At 43.3% G+C, this 20,316-nt stretch overlaps 1 protein-coding gene across 2 annotated transcripts in view; it reads right to left on the bottom strand.

The window, feature by feature from the left end:
- LOC311124833 (myosin-11-like) overlaps positions 1-20,316 on the bottom strand; it is a 43,720-nt gene that overhangs the window by 10,195 nt on the left and 13,209 nt on the right. The window contains exons 4-25 of one of the 2 annotated variants that reach the window (XM_084198932.1): positions 17,513-17,540; positions 12,766-12,865; positions 12,550-12,573; positions 9,648-9,740; positions 9,354-9,417; positions 8,590-8,688; positions 7,990-8,133; positions 7,282-7,377; positions 7,013-7,131; positions 6,627-6,779; positions 6,241-6,414; positions 5,840-6,013; positions 5,600-5,714; positions 5,140-5,333; positions 4,361-4,482; positions 4,076-4,145; positions 2,570-2,730; positions 1,786-1,894; positions 1,523-1,654; positions 1,019-1,225; positions 699-836; positions 276-399 (exon numbers count right to left, since the gene is read on the bottom strand). In XM_084198932.1, the coding sequence (XP_084055058.1) occupies positions 276-399; positions 699-836; positions 1,019-1,225; positions 1,523-1,654; positions 1,786-1,894; positions 2,570-2,730; positions 4,076-4,145; positions 4,361-4,482; positions 5,140-5,333; positions 5,600-5,714; positions 5,840-6,013; positions 6,241-6,414; positions 6,627-6,779; positions 7,013-7,131; positions 7,282-7,377; positions 7,990-8,133; positions 8,590-8,688; positions 9,354-9,417; positions 9,648-9,740; positions 12,550-12,573; positions 12,766-12,865; positions 17,513-17,540 (2,640 nt within the window). The remainder of the gene's footprint in view (positions 1-275; positions 400-698; positions 837-1,018; positions 1,226-1,522; positions 1,655-1,785; positions 1,895-2,569; positions 2,731-4,075; positions 4,146-4,360; positions 4,483-5,139; positions 5,334-5,599; positions 5,715-5,839; positions 6,014-6,240; positions 6,415-6,626; positions 6,780-7,012; positions 7,132-7,281; positions 7,378-7,989; positions 8,134-8,589; positions 8,689-9,353; positions 9,418-9,647; positions 9,741-12,549; positions 12,574-12,765; positions 12,866-17,512; positions 17,541-20,316) is intronic. The other variant, XM_084198933.1, reaches the window with a different exon arrangement.

The raw sequence follows: 20,316 nt of genomic DNA on the forward strand, positions 1-20,316 counted from the left end.
GTTACTCTATGGATGAAGATGTGTGTAGTGGCTGAATAGCTTCAATAAGTTCTTCAGACGAACTAAAGGACGACACGGATTGGTTACGATATAGGATGCTACTGTATGGATATGGCCAGGAGTTTTTCCTGGTCAGGTCACATGGTCAGGAAAACCCTCAAAGCCACTATTTGTATGGACAAAGATGTGCATTGTTGCTTGATAACTGAATAGGTGTGGTATCCATTGAGAGTGGTTTATTTGATGTCTGGATGGGCTAAAAGATGGATACGAACCCTCAAGTTCAGAGATCATCGACTCGTGTTTGTTCTTGAGCTTGGTCAGGTTTTTGGACTTCTCTTCCTCCTCTGCCAGGTTGGAGCTGAAATCTGCTAGCCTCTCCTCCATTAATTTCCTCTCCTAAAACAGGGTAAACATGGCAAACAGGTAAACAAACAGGGTAAATCCTCAACGTCATACCCCTGCTTTCATCAAACGCTGATTGAGTGGACAAATGGCAAAGATCAACTGTCATTATCAAATCTCCAATGGACTCATGGGCCCAGAGACTTGACAATGCTTCTTCTATGATGCTTGAGACATGATACTGTAACTGAGCCATTAGTCTCTCTTGATAGATGAAAACACACAAATGTTCCTTTAAATGGCCCATAGCCTTGACAATGCATCTCATATGAGGCCTGAGACATGGTACTGACCTTTAACAGTTTGGTGTTGTGGTCCTCCATCACTAAGACATCGTCCTCTAACTTCTTGATCTTGCCTTCACAAGCTACCTTCTCCAGCTGCAGCTTCTGACGGGCATCCTCCTCCTCCTCCAGATGCTCCTCCAGGTCCTAAAAACAAACCAAGAAGAACTGCCAGACTTAGGATTCAAACCAGCAACCCTCTAACCTCTAGGCTACCACCATGACTTAACATGACTGGCACAAGCTTAAGCAACACACACCCCAAACTAAAAACCCAAAATACAAAGTCAAGGTGAAAGACATAGAAGGAAAAAAAAGCTCAAACAAACCTGCATCTGTTGCTGCATCTTCTTCTTGTCCACCTGCAGGGCCTGAGCGCGGTCCTCCTCCTCTTCCAACCTGGCCTCCATCTCATGGAGGATCTCCTCCAGCTCCTGCTTCTTAGCGGCCAGACGCACCCTCATCTCCTCCGCCTCTGCAAACAGCTCGGTCTCAGCCTGCAGCTGCTCCTGCAGCGCGTTCCTCTCCTCCACAATCTGGATAGTAGAGGAGCCAGAGAAAAAGCAAAGAGAGCTTAATAGAAAGAAATGTGTAGGGGGCCCAGCACACAACCCTGTGGTACACCAAACTTTCTTGAGTGTTAATGTTTTTATCTCAAAACACTTCTTATGTAAATGTGATGGTTTAAATTACGAGGCAATGAAAGGGGTGAAAAGGGTTACAATAGTAATTTAATTCAAAAGAATATCTGAACAATGGCAACACAATCCCTACAAATATTGTGGAAAGCACATAGACTGGGGTGTTCGTGGCGATTGGTCCCCCATACATACCGTTGTGTGTTTCAGGGTGATCTCCTTCAGCTCTGACTCGTACTTCACTGCAGACTCCTTGGCCCTCTGCAACTCCTCGTCCTTCAGGCCCATCTCCTCCTCCTGGCGGGTCACTTGCAACAGAGGCTTGACCTGCAAGTCAGGACGACATGACTTGGTCAACACTGCATCCGCCACCAAAGTCAAAATATGATTTCCTTTGTAACTAGGACAGACATCAATTAATGGAGTGAGTTGATTAGTTAATGTTGTTGAAACTCTACCTTGGTGAAGAGTCTCCACCACTGCCAGTTCCTGAGTTTGAGGTAGGCAGCACAGTTCCTCTGGATCACCTTCATGGCCATCAGTTGCTGCTGTCTCTTAGCGAAGGCCCTGTTAGAACATAGGAGCGGAACCAACATTGACCACTGTAATGTAGCATTTATTGGCTCATAAAAGCCATTTTCACTGATTCAGTTTCAATTGTGGACTGTGGAAATAACAGCATACATAGTGGCACTTTCAGAACCAGAACTGTCAGAAAAATAGAACAAACGTCTGTCCTGGGAACGTTACATTGCGACGTCCCCTGGACATTCGCTAACATTTAGGGGACGTTCCCAGGACATCATTTTGTTAGCTGGGTAGAATTGCACCTGCTATTTCAACCTCTAAATGCCCGGCTATGAAAAGCCAAGTGACATTTACTCTTGATGTACTGACCTGTTGCAACCTCTACAACCATTGTGATTATTATTTGACCCTGCTGGTCATCTATTAACGTTTGAACATCTTGGAGAGAAATCTGGCCATGTACTGTTATAATCTCCACACGGCACAGCCCTCAGAGCCTGGTTCTGCCTTTCTAGGGAGTTTTTCCTAGCCACCGTGCTTCTACATCTGCATTGTTTGCTGTTTGGGGTTTTAGGCTGGGTTTCTGTATAGCACTTTGTGACATCTGCTGATTTAAAAAGGGCTTTATAAATAAAATGTGATTGATTGATTGATATATAGACTGAAGGCTTTATTGTATTAAAGCAGTGTCAACACTCTGAGGCCATTGCTCACTTTCTGGCCAGGAAACCTCTAGCCTGGGACTGGAAGGCGATAATGACCACCGTAATCTTCAGATCTCTCTCCTCCTCCAGCTGGGCCAACACGCCAGTACGGAAGAAGACCTTACTCTGACCAATCCGGTACAGGTTGGGGTCCAGATCCAGGTGCTTAATCTACAGAACCAGGAAATGAGACAGGAAGGGAATGTGAGAAAAGGGGAAGTGATGATGTATACTGAACAAAAATATAAACGCAACATGCAACAATTTCAAAGATTTTACTGCATTACATTTCATATAAGGAAATCAGTCAATTGATATAAATTCATTAGAACCTAATCTATGGATTTTACATGACTGGGAATACAGATATGCATCTGTTGGTCACAGATACCTTTAAAAAAAGGTAGGGGCGTGGATTAGAAAACCAGTCAGTATCTGGTGTGACCACCATTTGCCTCATGCAGTGAGACACATCTCCTTCGCATAGAGATAATCAGGCTGTTGATTGTGGCCTGTGGAATGTTGTCTCACTCCTCTTCAATAGCTGTGCAAAGTTCCCGGATATTGGCGGGAACCTCGAAAACGCTGTCGTACACATCGATCCAGAGCATCCCAAACATGCTCAATGGGTGACATGTCTGGTGAGTATGCAGGCCATGGAAGAACTGGGACATTTTTGGATTTGTTTCAGAACATTCAATTCTCTGGAAATAGCTCTGCTGGACATTCCTGCAGTCAACATGCCAATAGCACGCTCCCTAAAAACTTCAGACATCTTTGGCATTGTGTTGTGTGACAAAACTGCACATTTTAGAGTGGCCTTTTATTGTCCCCAGCACAAGGTGCACCTGTGTAATGATCCTGGGGCGCAGCTTTCACTGGGGACATGTTCCCCCCCCCCCACACACATTCTGAAATTGAATTTTTGTCCCCCCCCAGTTTTATCATTGGAATGTGATACAAAACGAGGCAACGGTGTGCTTTAGGACCATGCGGATGCCTCCGAGCGGTCGGGTAGGCTGTTTGGAGTGTTTATCCAACTGGAATATAAATATATATATTTCATAATATGTCCCCCCCACTTCTAAAACCAAAGTTGCGCCCCTGGTAATGATCATGCTGTTTAATTAGCTTCTTGATATGCCACACCTGTCAGGTGGATGGATTATCTTGGCAAAGGAGAAATGCTCACTAACAGGGATGTAAACAAATTTGTGCAAAACATTTTAGAGAAATAAGTTTTTTGTGCATATGGAAAATTTCTGGGATCTTTTATTTCAGCTCATGAAACATGGGACCAACAATTTACATGTTGCGTTAATATTTCGGTTCAGTGTAGCTTGGTATGTGGCAGAGTTGGTATCTTAGTAGAGTTCTACCAACCTGGTTTCTATCTTGGTACTTGGTGTCTTGGTAGAATTTCAGAGAAGAGAATATGTAAGGCTGTTTTCTATTGCTGGACTTGATATTATGAAAGTCCTGATGCTAGGGTTTGGAAATTGCTCCACTTTCTTACCATGAGACCACACGCCTGTTTGCCATCCATGAATCCCTTGGGGATAGCGCTAGCTGCCAGGATCTCGTAACTGTAAAGTGAAAATATTGAGACAGAGAGAAAGTCTGATTTAAGAGAAATGTTTACCACAGGCTATGTGTGATACATTTCGATGTTGAATGCACTGGATAGGCAATAGTATAGTCTGGTTAAACCAGACTGAATGCTGAAACCATGGTGAGTGACAGTGTCCAGTCTGGTTTAACCAGGCCAAGGCAACAGATTCTTCCATTCAAGTCTACTCACCGCTGCCGGAACTCCTGGAAGAGGATTCGGTTGGGGAATCCCTGCCGGCAGATACGGATGCCCTCCAACACACCATTGCACTTCAGCTGCTCCAAGACCAGATGGGCGTCCAGCTTCCCCGCCTGAGGACAACGGATCAGGATATAGGAACAGGGCATAGGATCAATGGATATGATTACATTTTCTTTACATATTGTATACAAACATCATCAATTTGTTACAAACACACAAGCACAGCAAACACTAAAGTAAGGGCGAGATTATTTACGGCTCCTTACCTTACGAATAGAAATAAGTATGTAAAGTTATTCTTTAGATTTGTTCTAAAAAGGTTACGGTAGAAAGTGAAAACTTAGAAAATGCAGTTGGAGAACAAAATACTTAACACTCCTTCACAGCTGGGGGGGAAACACTGAATTCCATTCAAATGTCCTAAATTGCCTTTATCAGACAAACAGGACGTCTTGCCGCTAATCTAATATGGTATGTTTTACAATTTTATAGAGGGAGTTGCTTGCACCTCTCCTCTGCATCAACAAACAACTACACTTCAAAAGGAATGCCCCTACAAGGGAAACAATAGTAGTGAATTGAGGTAGGCTTGAATTGAATCAAATATAATTAAAATTGAATCAAGTGTGTTTCTCCACTCCACTTAAACACTGGCAACAGGATGAAGGGAACCTCCCTCGCCTTGCAGCCTAATAGACCTTAGTCACAGCTGAACGTTCTACTGAACAATGGCCACAGTGTGAATAATGTCTATGCCTGGTGCCTACCCTCTTCTCGTGGTTAGGGATGATACATCTGACGAAGTTGGGCTGGGTGTTGTGCAGCGTGGTCATGAGCTTGGCCAGGGACTCCTTGTAGAGCTGACCCACGGTCCGGAACATGCCCTTCTTGGTCTTGGAGCCGCTGGGCATGGAGCTGTCGGACATCTTGGCCATGGTCTCCAGGCCCACCACGCGGTCCGCTGAGGCACATTATGACAGGGAGGGGTGTTTGTTTTAGGATTTGGGTTGGGTTAGGTTAGGACACTGGCAGTCTCATAGCCTGGTAGCCTGTATGCCAAACATGACACGAGTTGGCTAATGCTGGAATAGATCTGGTTACCACGCTTAGGAGGCAATATTTTCAATCAGAGATAGTCACACAAAATTAAAGGGTATGTGCATCTATCTTGAGACTCCATCTCTATGCTAAAAAAGCAACTACTAACTGGAGTCCAGGGGGACTTACCATCTTTCCAGAGCTCCTGGATAAACGTGTTGGAGGAGCTGTTAAGCAGTGCTGTGACGTTGTCGTTGAGAGGGTCCATGTTCTTTGTCAACCAATTATCAGCATTGTAGTCCACCTACAGGCAAAACACCACACATTTATTGTATTTGTATGTGATCCCTGTGGGAATTGAACCCACAATTTTGTCCCTCTTACCCTCTTACTGAGCCACACAGCACCACAAAGAAGCTAGATACACACCTTTCCAGCATAGTGGTGCACAGAGAACTCAGTCTTGCTCTTCAGCTGTTTGGGTTTGCTGAACTTCATGTGGCTGGCCTGGGTGTTCATGAGTTTCTCCACGAAGGAGACGTCTGTGGCTTTGGGGAACCAGCACTCCTCATCCAGCAGGGCCAGAATACCAGGAGGATTGTTCTGTGGAGAAAACATAACTCAAATAAATATTTTCCTGGTTTCTTAATATACTATATCTAGGAAAGGTTTCCAGGACACAGATTAAGCCTAGACCTGAACTCTTTCAATGTATAATCTACATTGAGAATGCTATTTAGTCAAGGACTAGGCTTAATCTGTATCTATTTAATGTCTTGAATGTATACATTTTACACCTAAAGAGTGTTTTTTACAGTCTCCCCACTCACCGGCCTCTCAATGAGCTCAATGCAAGGCTGCAGGTCCAGGCCGAAGTCGATGAAGCTCCACTCGATGCCCTCCCTCTGGTACTCCTCCTGCTCTAGGACGAACATGGTGTGGTTGAACAGCTGCTGCAGCTTCTCGTTTGTATAGTTGATGCACAGCTGCTCAAAGGAGTTATCCTGCAAGAGAAGGGAGAGAAACATGCATTTTCACTAAAGACAGTTTGGTGTGCCACAGGGTTGTGTGCTAGGCCCCCAAGTCTTTCCCTTCATCTTAATACAACTTAATAGCTCAACTTTTACATATAGCATGTAGCCCAAGTCTTATCCAAGATACCGTACATACAATCCTATGAATCCTTCCATACAATCACATAAATCCCCTCACTCACCTCAAAGATCTCAAAGCCAGCAATGTCGAGGATGCCCAAGAAGGATGCTCCCTGGCGTTTGGTCTTGTCCAGAGCCTTGTTGACCCTAGCCAGCAGCCAGCGGAAAAGACGCTCGTACATAGCCTTGGCCAAGGCCTCGATGGCAAAGTCAGCCTGGAGGAAACAGAAACACAGGGATATTGTATAAAATATGGATAACTGAAAACTAAACATAGTTTAAAACAGTCTCAAATTCCGCCCAGCAGTAGGGCCTATTCCTGGACCAAAAAGCACTTTTAGTGGAGATTCTCCTTTGAATGTGTTTTTTAGTCCAGAAGATAAAATCTGAGTCTGGGAAACAGGCGAGCAGGACTGTCTGAATTTCAGCCTGCCAAAGCAACATGTACCTGCTCTTTGGTCTGGGCCTTCTGCACCACCTCTCTGCCCACTTTGATGCGAGGCGTGAGGATGGCTCTGGTGAAGTCTACCACGTTGATGCCCTGGAGGTGGCACACCTTCTGAGCCGCTGGAGGGGTTAGAAACAAAGACCCATTTCAGAAAGAAAGTAAATGTGATATTGTCCTACACATTAATAACATACTACATACCATGTCAAATAACAACATAACATATACAAAACTTGTTCACTATCTGCCATCTGATGTCCTTCTCTAACCTGTGTTGTCGGGCATGGTGGCCTGCTCCTGGTTCCTCTCCTTCTTGAACTCTATGTTTCCCAACTGCAGCACTGTGGAGCACACCTTCAGGATGCCTAGAGGACACAGACAGCACAGGTCAATTACAGTAAGTACAGGGACAAATCAAAATGGCCGCCATGACATGCGATATTCTTTGCCTTGTCAGTCTAGCTAGTTAGTCACCATTAGCTATCTAAGATCTGCCCACCTACTGTCCTGTGTCTAATGTATTTGACGTGCTGATGTAGGGCCAGGGGGTTATCCTAACCATGTGATCTAGAAGAAAAAACTCTAGACCCAAGTCATAGCCTGGTTATTCCTGAAAGTGATATCATATAATATATACAGTATAGTGTAACTGCCCTAGTAATGAAGAGTTTGTTGTGGTGGTGATTGAATAGAATGGCCCTGTACTGTAGCATATCTATCCCTTCATCCTCAGTGAGGCCCATGCTATGCATGGTCTCATGCAGGACTTGTTATGGTGACTGAATAATTGATTGATTGATCAATTAATTGATTAGTTGATTCAATTCATGAATAGGTTGATTGATTGGTTGGTTGGTTGATAAACTACCTATCCTCTTGTCCTTGGTGAGGCCCATGATGTTCATGGCCACATGCAGGACTTTTTGTGGTGATTAGTTGAATTGATGGATTGACAAATTAATTGATTGATACAGTACCTGTCCTCTCTTCCTCAGTGATACCCATGATGCTCATGGCCTCCATGGTCTCCTCGTACATCTCGTCGTCCTGCTGGCCCGAGATCGAGACGTGGCCCGCAATCAGGAAACGGTAGGCGCTGAAGTTCTCCAGCAGAAGCTCCTCTGGAATGACAAAGATTCAGTGTGTTCAATGATGAGTGCAGACAGTTATAGAAATTCAAGCTCTACGTTCAATCATGTACAGGAGCGCCTCTGGAAGACCAACAGTTCAGGGTTTTCATTGATGGAGTGGAGCGTTCTAGAAATTCGAGCTCTGTTCAATCGTGTGCAAATCTAGAAATAATTGTATTTGATCGTGTACAGAATGATTCTGCTTCTGGTTGTCTGGGGTCGATGAGATGAAAAGGGGGACTTCCACAACTGCCTGTCCTGCATTACAGATTAAATCTCTCCTCCACCATGACAATCATGTTGATCAGGAACCCAGATCTACATCCCAAATGGCACCCTATTCCCTACAGAGTCCACTACTTTTGACCAGAGCCCTATGGACCCTGGTCAAATGTAACGCACTACATAGAGAATAGGATGTTGTTTGGAACACAACCCAGATCTTACCGCGTAGCTTGTCCTTGACCCCAGCCACCATGTAGTAGAAGATGTGGAAGGCTCTCTCTGTCTTGGCCTGTCTGATACAACGAGACTTCTCCAGCAGGTCTGAAAACAGCCGTTAAGGATATACATTCTAATGCTTTGGATGGAGTTTCAAGTTAATGCTTGAGAGGAAAACATTCCAAAGAAACGTATTTACAACCAAGCTTGGCTACTTGTTTATCTTACAGTGAATACACATGGTGAACTATACACAGAATATACATTATATTAGATGATTCCGCCAACACTGGAGCTTCATTATCTCACCGCTGTCACAATTTCTGATCCGTTCTTGGCAACCTGTATGTGATAACATGGACGGTTCAGCAACTTGTAGCTACAGTATGTATGCACCTTTACAAATAGGGCTCCGCACCAAAACATCTTTAAACAACATGACCCAAATACATCATTCCAACCTAAACATTTCTTATCTCATCATTCCATTCCAGACCTATTGGAGTGACAACATTTGTTAGACTGTCACTGTGCAGGTGCCAACGACCTCCCCAGTGTTTACCGTCGGTCACAGAAGAACCCATGACACTTCTCACAGGAATGTGTCAACAGTACAATACCGCAGGTTTGGGCCTGGGTTCATGTTTACTGTTCAAACACAGGAGTCACAGGAGATACTGTAGCTGTTTTCCCAGGGTAGTGAACACAAAAACAGCTTTTCTGAACCTGGATCCCCCAGTTTAGAGTTCTGTAACACTGTGTAAGGATACAGGTTTCAATGTTGGCTCCGACGATGTAGCCAGTCACGTCAAAGTTGATGCGGATGAATTTACCCTAAAGGGAACAGGTACACCAGGATTACAGTAGGTCATATGTTACACAGTGTGGTAGAGTATACATCCAGCTGTCAAATGAATGTAACACAAAAAGATATGGGTCATTATACAAATTACATTAATAAATATTTTTAATCAATGAATTGATTAATGAAAAGTGGACACTACTCTGTGACCCACTTAAATACTTTAGGCCTACGTGTCTGCATCTGCGAAAGGTAAACTCACAAATCGTGAAGAGTTGTCATTTTTGATGGTCTTGGCGTTTCCGAAGGCCTCCAGGATGGGGTTAGCCTGCAGAAGCTGCTTTTCCAGCTCCCCCTGGAGATAACATCATCATGACAAACATTAAACTAAATCTGTGACATTATTCATTTGTGAATAGAATAGTAAAATAAAGGCTGGAACAACCGCACAAGCCCTACAAAAGTCCATTGAAAAAAGAACATTTTCTAAAGATAGAAAGAAATAGATCCTAAAACAACAAACCCAGTTGTTTTCAACAGTTTAGACTCCTATATCATCTCTACACTGTGTATATATATACTGTGCCTGGGCCTAATATCATTATAACTGAGTGGGCAGCACCCACTACTCCAGAACATCTCATCCCCTATTAGTCTCTATGCACTGAGGACACGTCCTACCAACATGACTTATTTCACTACTAATCTGCCTCAAACTGAGACAACTAGGGCCTGATTGTTAAAATGAGGCCCAGTAGAGTGTTTGCTGGCTGGGACAGGGGAAGGATGTGAAGAGGGAGTGGCTGGAGGTGGTAGATTCAGAGTGTTGCTGGTCTGGAGAGGGGCCAGAGCAGAGGGTGGGTATATGTGTATGGGTTAGTAGGTAGGCAGCGGGTGTGTTCCAGGTCCGCAGAGATGACAGGAATGTTATTTCTAGAGAGAGGTGCTTCCTACAAATCAAATATTTTACATTTCTCTAGGCTTTGTACAGATCTGATCATCTGTGCAGGACCTACATAGGATCTGTGATTCTGGAATGCACCCAGTCCAGTGTGTGTGTGTGTGTGTGTGTGTGTGTGTGTGTGTGTGTGTGTGTGTGTGTGTGTGTGTACTGTAACAGAGCCAGGTACCCCATTGTTGTAGCTAGCTCTATGCAGTTTGATCAAAGGGCCTGCGTTAGCTTACCGGCCGGGTCAGAGGCAGACATACCTCTGTCGAACACACACACGCACGGGAATGCGCGCGTGCGCACAAACACACACAAACACACTTAACAAGGCTCCTCTGGCTTGTGGGGGGGTAGGGGAGTTGATGGTTTATCCGAGAATGATAGCTTGTTGTGGTCCTTACACCTGTTTTGTCAATGAGGGTTTTTAGACTGGAGAGTTGAAACCAGGACAATGTTGTGCAAAACCACAGGGCAAATTAAGGTAAATAAGGTAAATGATTTAACTGGAGTTCAGAGGTGTCTGTGAACACTTTTGTCAGTCACATGCCTTTCAGATCTAGGTCTATGAGAAAACTATTTGATGATAACACTAACACAGACTCATCAACCTAATCTTCTTATTGACAAATCCCCAGCAGAATACCAGTAAAATAAAGATAAACCTCACCCAAGTTAATGGATTTGAAACAGAATGAGTTACTGTTGTTTGAGTGAAAAGAGAGTAGCAACCAGATCCTTTACATTTCAGCAGGGAAAAGAAGGTCCTGCTTGCTTCAGACAGTCCCCAAGAGAAAGAGACAAAAAAAGAAACAGCAAGGGGAAATGACAGATGACAGGAAGGATCAGTCTTTAACAGGCTGTTGAAATTGAGAGATAAAGGAGGAGAGGAGGAAGGAGGGAGGAGAAGAGAGAGACACATTCTAGTTCTAAAGCAGGCATATTAAGTTCACCGCTGGTGGTAGGCTTCTAAAAAATGTCCACACTAGCATACTGATTAAATTGCATGGCCAATACATCACTTCATACTAAGTACCCACTGGGCACAGACGTCAATTCAACGTCTATTCCACATTGGTTCAATGTAATTTCATTGAAATGACGTGTAAACAGCATTGATTCAACCTGTGTGTGCCCAGTGGGTAGTAGAGTAGGCTGGACATTGAAATTATGACGGGGCTTCGCTGCATCTCCTGAGGAACGATCCCTGAGGCGTGAAGGTCTTGAGGGGTAATGGCAAAGAAAAACACATATTTTGACCCTTGACCTGGAAGTTAATCCCTTCTTTGCTGTACAATGATGACTATTACTTTCCCTCCCCCCTCTCCCCCCCACCCCCTATCCCCAACTATTTGAATCTCACTCAGGCGTGATTCCGACAGGAGAGAGCTGTCTGAAAATTCATGTTTTTAATCAGGGGCTAAGAGAGAGAGAGAGAGCTGGTTGTTGTGATGAAAAGGTCAGAGGTCACAAGGTCATGGGTAGGTCACATGGTGTCTCAAAAACTCCACACTGGTGCAAGTCATCAAAAGTGGTGGAACAACTACTGTGTAACGCTACGGAGGAGCAAGACGCTGCCACAACGCCCACAGGGCAAAATGGCAGCTGGTGGATGTTAGGATTTGGGAGATGAGGGTAGGGGGGTTCGGTGACAGGATATGATGTTGTTTAATAGACAGGAAAAGGTAGATGGGCATGCTCACACTGTGCTCTGTTGATCTGTGATGGTGGTTAAACGTTTCAATGCCGGGCTCCAACCCCAGGCAGTGAAAGAGTAGTTTTTAGAAAAACCATAGACAACATAACAATAACAACCAATCTCAGGGGGAATATAAAGTCAATCATCTGACATATGATCTACCATTTTGTATTTGGAGGAGAGGGCTGCATGTCAACTTAACAAATCACTGTCATGCAGTTTTTAGTTGTTAGGTCCATGGTAGTATTGGACAGTTATGAGCGCACTGTTATACAATGGGGATATGGGATGATATTGCTCATGTTATGGTACATTTTAAATGTCCTATTTTGAGCTCAACAACAAAGGAGATGAGGTACTTGATAGCAGTGGGATCTTGTCAGAAATATTTGAGGTATTTTTACCAAAAAAAAAACTCAGTCAGTGAGCCACTCTCGCATGCAATCCTTTTTTCAAGGAGAAAACACGCACACACCACCACACACAAAACACACTTGGGGCATTCCCTTTTTTACTCACGTGGACAAATGCTCCTGGTTGTGTCTATTTGGAGGAAATTGCGGTACAGAATTATCATTCAACCGGGCAGTTTCCTCACACACTGGCCAAGTCTCCCTTAGAGCATGGAAACCGGCTTGGGTAGGTCCCCACTTTTGACACACAATGGCCACTTGGCATTGACGGCACAATGACAAAAACTATACAAAAAACCTTTGTAATTTGCAGTATACTTACAGCACTGGTGTCCTTCTTGCCTTTGTGAGAGGAGGCCACTAGAGCAAGGTACTGGATGACCTTCTTGGTGTTCTCTGTCTTCCCCGCACCAGACTCCCCACTGGAGAGGGGAACAGGGGGAACAGAGAGAGAGAGAGAGAGAGAGAGAGAGAGAGAGAGAGAGAGAGAGAGAGAGAGAGAGAGAGAGAGAGAGAGAGAGAGAGAGAGAGAGAGAGAGAGAGAGAGAGAGAGAGAGAGAGAGAGAGAGAGAGAGAGAGAGAGAGAGAGAGAGAGAGAGAGAGAGAGAGAGAGAGAGAGAGAGAGAGAGAGAGAGAGAGAGAGAGAGAGAGAGAGAGAGAGAGAGAGAGAGAGAGAGAGAGAGAGAGAGAGAGGTGACAGGTTGTTCACAGTTCAATAACTCACTTTAATTGAAACGTGAACCACGTGAGTGACTGAGTGAAATAACAACATCAACTCCCAAGCACAATGTTATTTTTATTGTCCAAAATAATGTAATGCCATCCAACCTTTTCCTGTGTGAATGTGTGTGTGTGTGTGTGTGTGTCTCTCTAACAAATAATTAGCCCTACCCTACTGCTTTATACCATAATAAAAGGAAACTAAAGGGTCAGACTGACCCACTACTGGATCAGTGGGTCCAAAGAAAGGTCTGATAACCTGGAAAGATCCATGTACACTGAAGGCAGATCCAGGTAAAACAGCATTCCTAATCCAGGTGTTTTTGAGGCTTAAGGAAGCAGGGTACACATGTATAAGACATATCCTACAGCTCTAAACCAGAAGGCCAAGGGTGGGTATTGGACATATTTAACAGAGGTAGGAAACTACAGAAGGATGAGGGAGGGTATTTATTGACCTTTGATCTCTAAATGCTGGAGACGCCAAACGCAATGCTGCTGTCTGAATGATCCCAGCCTAGCGTCCAGCTGGCTCTAACAACTCCATAAAAGGAGAGGTGTTTGTTTGATCCACCAGAGGATGTCTGTCATGGGGCCAGCTGGGCGGCCAGGAATCTATCCATTATCCACCATAAAGATGTAAGTTCTTAATTTGAACTATATTGTCACAGTAAAATAATAATTTGAACGTTTAGTCCACAATGTTGCTTGATTGGTGGTTATGCTATTAGCTGGCCAAAAGTAGGCTACATGAAAAGTGCAATATTGTTAATATAACCTTGTGTTAGTGTGGGTTTTCAGTGAATTTATGTAAATTACGAAGCTCATCTGCATTTCTTGAGGTGATGGAAAATTCTCAGCAACAAAAGTGTGATCAAATTAAGATCCTTCATGTAACTCATCCACAGGACCTCAACTCACACTATATCACTCACACTATACAAGGTGTTAACCTCATACTACAGCAAATACTGAACATCAGGCCTGAAAGCACACTACACTCCCACGAAGACCTACATCCCTTATGAATGTTATCATCAAATTCTGTCACAACATTCATACCTCACCGAAATACAACACACCAAAACTCTCATCAGGCCCAACACTAACTTCATACAAAAACCTAAAATTACACTACACTAACTCTATGCATCAACACATACAGGCCTCAGCTCACCTCTTACAGCGTCAGTCCTCACACCAGGTCTAGAACAACACTACCAAGGCCTCAACACATTGTAAAAACACAGAACTCCATCATCCCTGGATATAGCCTCTGAGAGACCTATAGGCTCTGAGACAGAGACCTCACATTCTGTATATCTAAGTGAGGGGATTCCTCTTCTAACACAGTTTACGTCTTAAACCATCCCAGGGTCAGGGTGGCCACCGTGGATCACTGGTCTGGATCGCTGGTCAGCATCCTGGGCTTTGGAATAGGATGGGTGGCCATGTTCATTCCAGACCTGGGTTCAAATACTATTCAAAATCATTTAAAATACTTTGTCTGTGCTTGATTGAGCTTGCCTGGCTTATTGGACAAAATAGAATAGTCCCAAAACAGTAAACCCCCGCCCATCTGGCACTCTGGGCAGGCTAGAGCAACCGCTCAAAGTATTTGAAAGAGTTTGAATAGTATTTGAACCCAGGTCTGGTTCACTTTTGGAAATGATGCTAGGTCTCTTCCTACACTCTAATTCTTATAAAGAGAAAGAGATGATCCATATAAATGAGATGTCAAGACCCCAAGCAAGGATTTAGTCAGCTATGTGGCTCCTTCCTATGCATTCTTCTTTTGGTTGTAACTAAGGATTGTGAGGAGAAATTCATCAATGTAATAGGACACTGCAGTGTGTGTCTGTGTAGAACACGATATTGTCAACATACTACACCCTAACAGCAGTCCATTAGTTTATGTTTTGTCTATGTTCCAACTTTTATGTGAAATGCATCTTATAAAACTAACTATTTATAAGAGGAGTCTGTCACAAAGCCTATGCAATCCTGTTATAAACAGCGTCATCATATAAATGCTATTACATTGTCATAACAAATGCAGAAATTAAAATCAAAGACTCCCGACTTCAAAAGATGATGGTACAGTACATTGTTTACCGCCATACAGATGTAGGATCTTAATTTGAGCCAGTTTGCTACAGCAGGAAAATACTCCAGCTCAACAGGAAATGTGAATTATTATGTGGATTATAATTAATGGACATTTTTGTAGGGGTTGATACATTTTTCGTAAGGGAACATCAAGTCTGACATTTCTAAGTGTAAATTACAAACTTCAGAAGCCTTTTTAAACCTCAAATACACTACAACTTTTAAATGTCCTTCATTGCAGGAAAGTTATCCTGCAACAGGGTGATCAAATTAAGAGGCTACGTTGGCTATGTATGCCATGACGTGTTATGACATGTGCTATGTCATGTTTATCAATATACTTTACAAAGTAATGCTATCATCACCAGGTCAAACCCCTGTCTACTATGGAGACAATACAGTCAGTCCCTGGCTCATGTGTTTTTATAATACATCAGTGTAATTTCATACACACTATGAGCATGTCATACATGACATTCCCTGTAGCGTACGTTTCTCCTATATATGGATGGAGAGTATGATCAGCACTAAGCTTATACCTAGCTGAGCTGACTCACAGCCCCAAATAGAGGTGCAAAAATTCTGGTAACTTTTCCTAAAGCTCCCAGGTTTTTCAGAAATCCCTGTTGGAGGATGTCCTCCCTGACTTTACCCTACTGATTCCAGGAATCTTTCAACAGGGATTTTGGAAAAACATGGGGAAAACATTGGAACGTTTCTAGAATTTTAAACCCTATAGCTCCAACCTTGCCTGTTTCCAACCACACCCCCACTGCATCACCAACCTCCCTGACTACAACAAACAGGAAAATGAAACCCCACTTCTCCAAATAAGCCTTCTCTGAAAAATTGTTCAGGAAAAACTTCAGGAAGTGAGTCCAATGTGATCAGAGGATGCTGCATCCTGGCATCAATCAGTTTAGAACAGAAGGAGCCCAGAGCTCCACGGCAGTCTACTTAAACAGGGACCCTCCCATTTCCTCTACTGGGTACACTGGAGGCTTGACAGGAAAGGTGCTCTGACTTACTGTAGAGTAGGGCTTACTGTAAATAGGCACCAGACAAACACCATGCCAAGAGGTGCTGAAGTGTATTGGGTTGTGTTATGTGTATTAGACCTGACAAGCTAAAACCCCTAGAACTGGGGCCCAGAGATGTTCCTGAATGTGTGACCTGACAACTCCTAGCCTATATAGTAACTAGAATTAGACAATAGATTCCAATTCTCTCCCAGAGTCCCAGCGAGATTCTCAATAATTGCTCTGCAACGAGTAAACAAACAAAATGGAGCCCAAACAAAAACTAATCTCTCTTTCCAATCAGGACACAGGGCACACTTCCTGTCTCTCTGAGAGGAAAGAGGGGAGGAGAGTAGAAAGGAGAGGAGAAGAGAGGAGAAGAGGGCTAACCCCTAACCCCACAACTCCCTGGATAATGGTTCCCACAAAATACAGATGTAGGATCTTAATTTAATCAATATTTTGTTGCTTAGCATTGTCATGTACAGCAGGAAATGCAAACAATGTAGTGTATTTTAGTTTGAAAAATGGCTTCTAATTTCCACTTTGACGTTTCAGACTTGATTTGCCATAAACGAAAAATGTATCAATCCTTGCAAAAATGTTTATTATAATCCACATAATAATTCACATTTCCTGTTGCTGCAGGATTATTTTCCTGCTGTAGCAAACTGTCTCAAATTAAAATCCTACATCTGTATGACATGAGCATGTCAGCTAAGATTCACCAAAATACCCACTGAACTTCCTGTCAGACTTACTATCAAACCAATCAGACTTTTCACCACAGTTGTCCCCAAAGTGTTAATTCCCACCAGACAGACCACCGTGTGTTAGTATAGAGCAGTAGCAGGCTGGAAAAAGGTAATGTTGACGTTAGAGGTATCTCATTTGTTTAACTGTGGCTGTGACCGAAATGGCACCCTATTCCTTATGTAGTGCACTACTTTTGACCAGAGCCCATAGGGCCCATAGGGAAGAGGATGTCATTTCGGACACAGTGTGTGTTTATGTAATGGGTTACATAACTGTTACTGTTCCCTGTTCAACATCCCCCTGCCCAAACCTCCTCCCCCCTCCCTCATCCAACTATGTGACGTCTAGGAAAAATGTGTATTTTAGGATCAAATGTACTGTATAGTGTAAAGTGTAAAGTGTAAAGTATAATGTACAGTGTAAAGTGTGTAGTGTAAAGTGTCAAATGTGATTTTTTAAACTCACGTGCAAAGAATGGACTGGTCCTCACGATCTGCAGATAAAATAAAAATCATGATGTCAGGATAGAGTTGCTCATACATGCACATATGCAGTATCAATATGGGCATCTGACATCAGTACACCATATAGTAAGACAATTGGATTGGTTAATCAAGAAGATGCAGTTTTGTGGTCCTGTGTGGCTCAGTTGGTAAGAGCATGGTGCTTGCATCGCCAAGGTTATGGGTTCAATTCCCACTAGGGTCACATTCAAAAACGTACGCACTCACTGTACTTTAAGTTGCTTTGGCGTGATATATCTATTTATCATTTCTAAACGTGTGTAAATCATATAGAGTATTGGTATGTTTATCTGCTACCTGTACATTTAGATAGTATTTCATTTTTATAACTCTTTCTGTATTATGTTTTCAGTAGTGGTGCTCCTGAGTAATAACTTATAAGCGATGATGACGTTCTGTTGTTTCTGTCTCAATGTACGGCGCAGTCCTCAGCCCACACATAGCCTACCATATGAAACATACACTTTATTACTCCAGAGAAATCAACCAAGCGTTCACATCTTTGTACAGCCATGCGTTGAACCTTTGTACAAACAGGGCATAAGTTCAATCATCTGCTCAAGTAAGACATTGGTAGGGCTTTCCCATGCCTAAAACATGAATAACATTTTTGAAAGAATAAAAATGCTTTGATTTTGAAAAAGAAATATGTCCACCTGATGTGTTAAGCAATAAGATAACTATCAATTCCTGATAAGTGATCCCAAAATTAGATTACGTCAAAAATCCTAGGAAAATCCTAAAGGTCCATGTAGGGATGTAACGAAATAGTTTCCCCCTTTAAATGCTAGACAGGGTGTGTATGTGTGTGTGTGTGTCTGGAGTCTGGGGAATGCTGTTGAGGAGAGAAAGACCATTTGGATATTAATAGTGCAATTTAAACATGACCTATGTGAAACAGCGGGGGAGGGGGAGTAGAGGGAGAGAGAGCAGAAGGAGAGCGAGAAAGAAAGAAAGAGAAAGAAATAGAGAGAGAAAGAAATAGAGAGAGGCAGAGAGGGTTAGTTAATCCCCCTATGCATTATCCTTATCTGCTTATAGAAAGCACATGGCTCGTATGTTGTGTCATTTAGCGTAACTCCGCAAAGATTGAAATCTCTCCTTACTGGCCATCATTCCCATCCCTGGTCCTACTGGACATGTACTATGCTAGGCTACACTAGCCAGGCTAGCCTGTATGGCTTTGCTCAAACTGGAAAGAACTGAGCGCTAGGATGCTATTCCTCACTTTGAACGTGACTTGGCAGTGGGCTAGGTTCCATTCCACACACAGCAAAATGCTGTCTGTTCCCTTTTCTTCCTAATTAAGGCACAGAGGGGAGAGAGGGAGAGGCGAGGCATCCAGGGCTGTGCAGCATTTCCAAACACGCCCAAAACAGATTAAAACACAACACTGACACCAAACGTAACTCTGAGCCAGGGAGTGGAACCTCACGGGGAACGGGAGGCATTGGGAGAGGAGGAAACGCCAAACAGAGTAGGGGCCAATCTGAAATGGCACCCTACTTCCTAGTGCAAAGTGAGATAAATAAAATACAGAGAGAGAAAGAAAAAGAGAGAGAGAGAGAGACATAGACAGAGAGAGAGGAGAGAGAGAGAGGAGAGAGATGAGTCTCCCAAATTACAATTGCTTTAAAGGGAAAATTCCAAGGTCACTCTAGTCTCATCCCAATCACGAGTTCACCAGAGAGAAAGCCAAGACCTGTCATCAAATCACTGTCAAACAGAACATTTCATATAAGAGATGTATATAAATTCCCCTTTATGACAATGGCATTGGAAAAACAATGTTTCAATCATCATCCAAATCATCCTCCATCCTCACCAGCTGAAACTTTTTATACAAATCCCAAACGCATGAGAACTTCACATCTCTATTCCCTTCAAACTTCAAAGAGCAGGCAGGGCACATTTCTAAGCCTTAGTGAAGGAATGTGAATCTTCCCAGGAGAGAACAGAGCCAAGATTTCACAGAATTGTCAGAGACTCTGATTGTAGATAACCCCGTTAAGAGACTTAAGAAAAGTGTAGACTCCTTAAGACTATTATCTAAGACTTTTATCTGTTATTATGTAGCAGACAGGCAAGGCTGTGTCTGGTCTAAAGTAATGCACTACATACAGTGCATTCGGAAAGTATTTATTCATTTATTTTAAAATTGATTAAATAAATAACATCACTCTACACACACACCCCATAATGACAAAGCAAAAACTGGTTTTTCGAAATTTTTGCAAATGTATAAAAAACAACACCTGAAATATCACATTTACATAAGTATTCAGACCCTTTACTCAGTACTTTGTTGAAGCACCTTTGGCAGCGATTACAGCATCGAGTCTTCTTGGGTATGAAGCTACAAGCTTGGCACACCTGTATTTGGGGAGTTTCTCCCATTCTTCTCTGCATATCCTTTCAAGCTCTGTCAGGTTGGATGGGGAGCATCGCTGCACAGCTATTTACAGAGATGTTCGATCAGGTTCAAGTCCGGGCTCTGGCTGGGCCAATCAAGGACATTCAGAGTCTTGTCCCGAAGCCACTCCTGCGTTGTCTTGGCTGTGTGCTTAGGGTCATTGTCCTGTTGGAAGGTGAACCTTCGCCCTATTCTGAGGTCCTGAGTGCTCTGGAGCATGTTTTCATCAAGGATCTCTCCTCGGTCCTGACTAGTCTCCCAGTCCCTGCCACTTGGCATTCAGGCCAAAGAGTTCAATCTTGGTAGAATGTTGTTTCTCATGGTCCGAGAGT

Source organism: Coregonus lavaretus (genome assembly GCF_964263955.1).
Source record: "Coregonus lavaretus genome assembly, contig: HAP1_SCAFFOLD_276, whole genome shotgun sequence".
In the NCBI taxonomy this organism is placed as follows: domain Eukaryota; kingdom Metazoa; phylum Chordata; class Actinopteri; order Salmoniformes; family Salmonidae; genus Coregonus; species Coregonus lavaretus.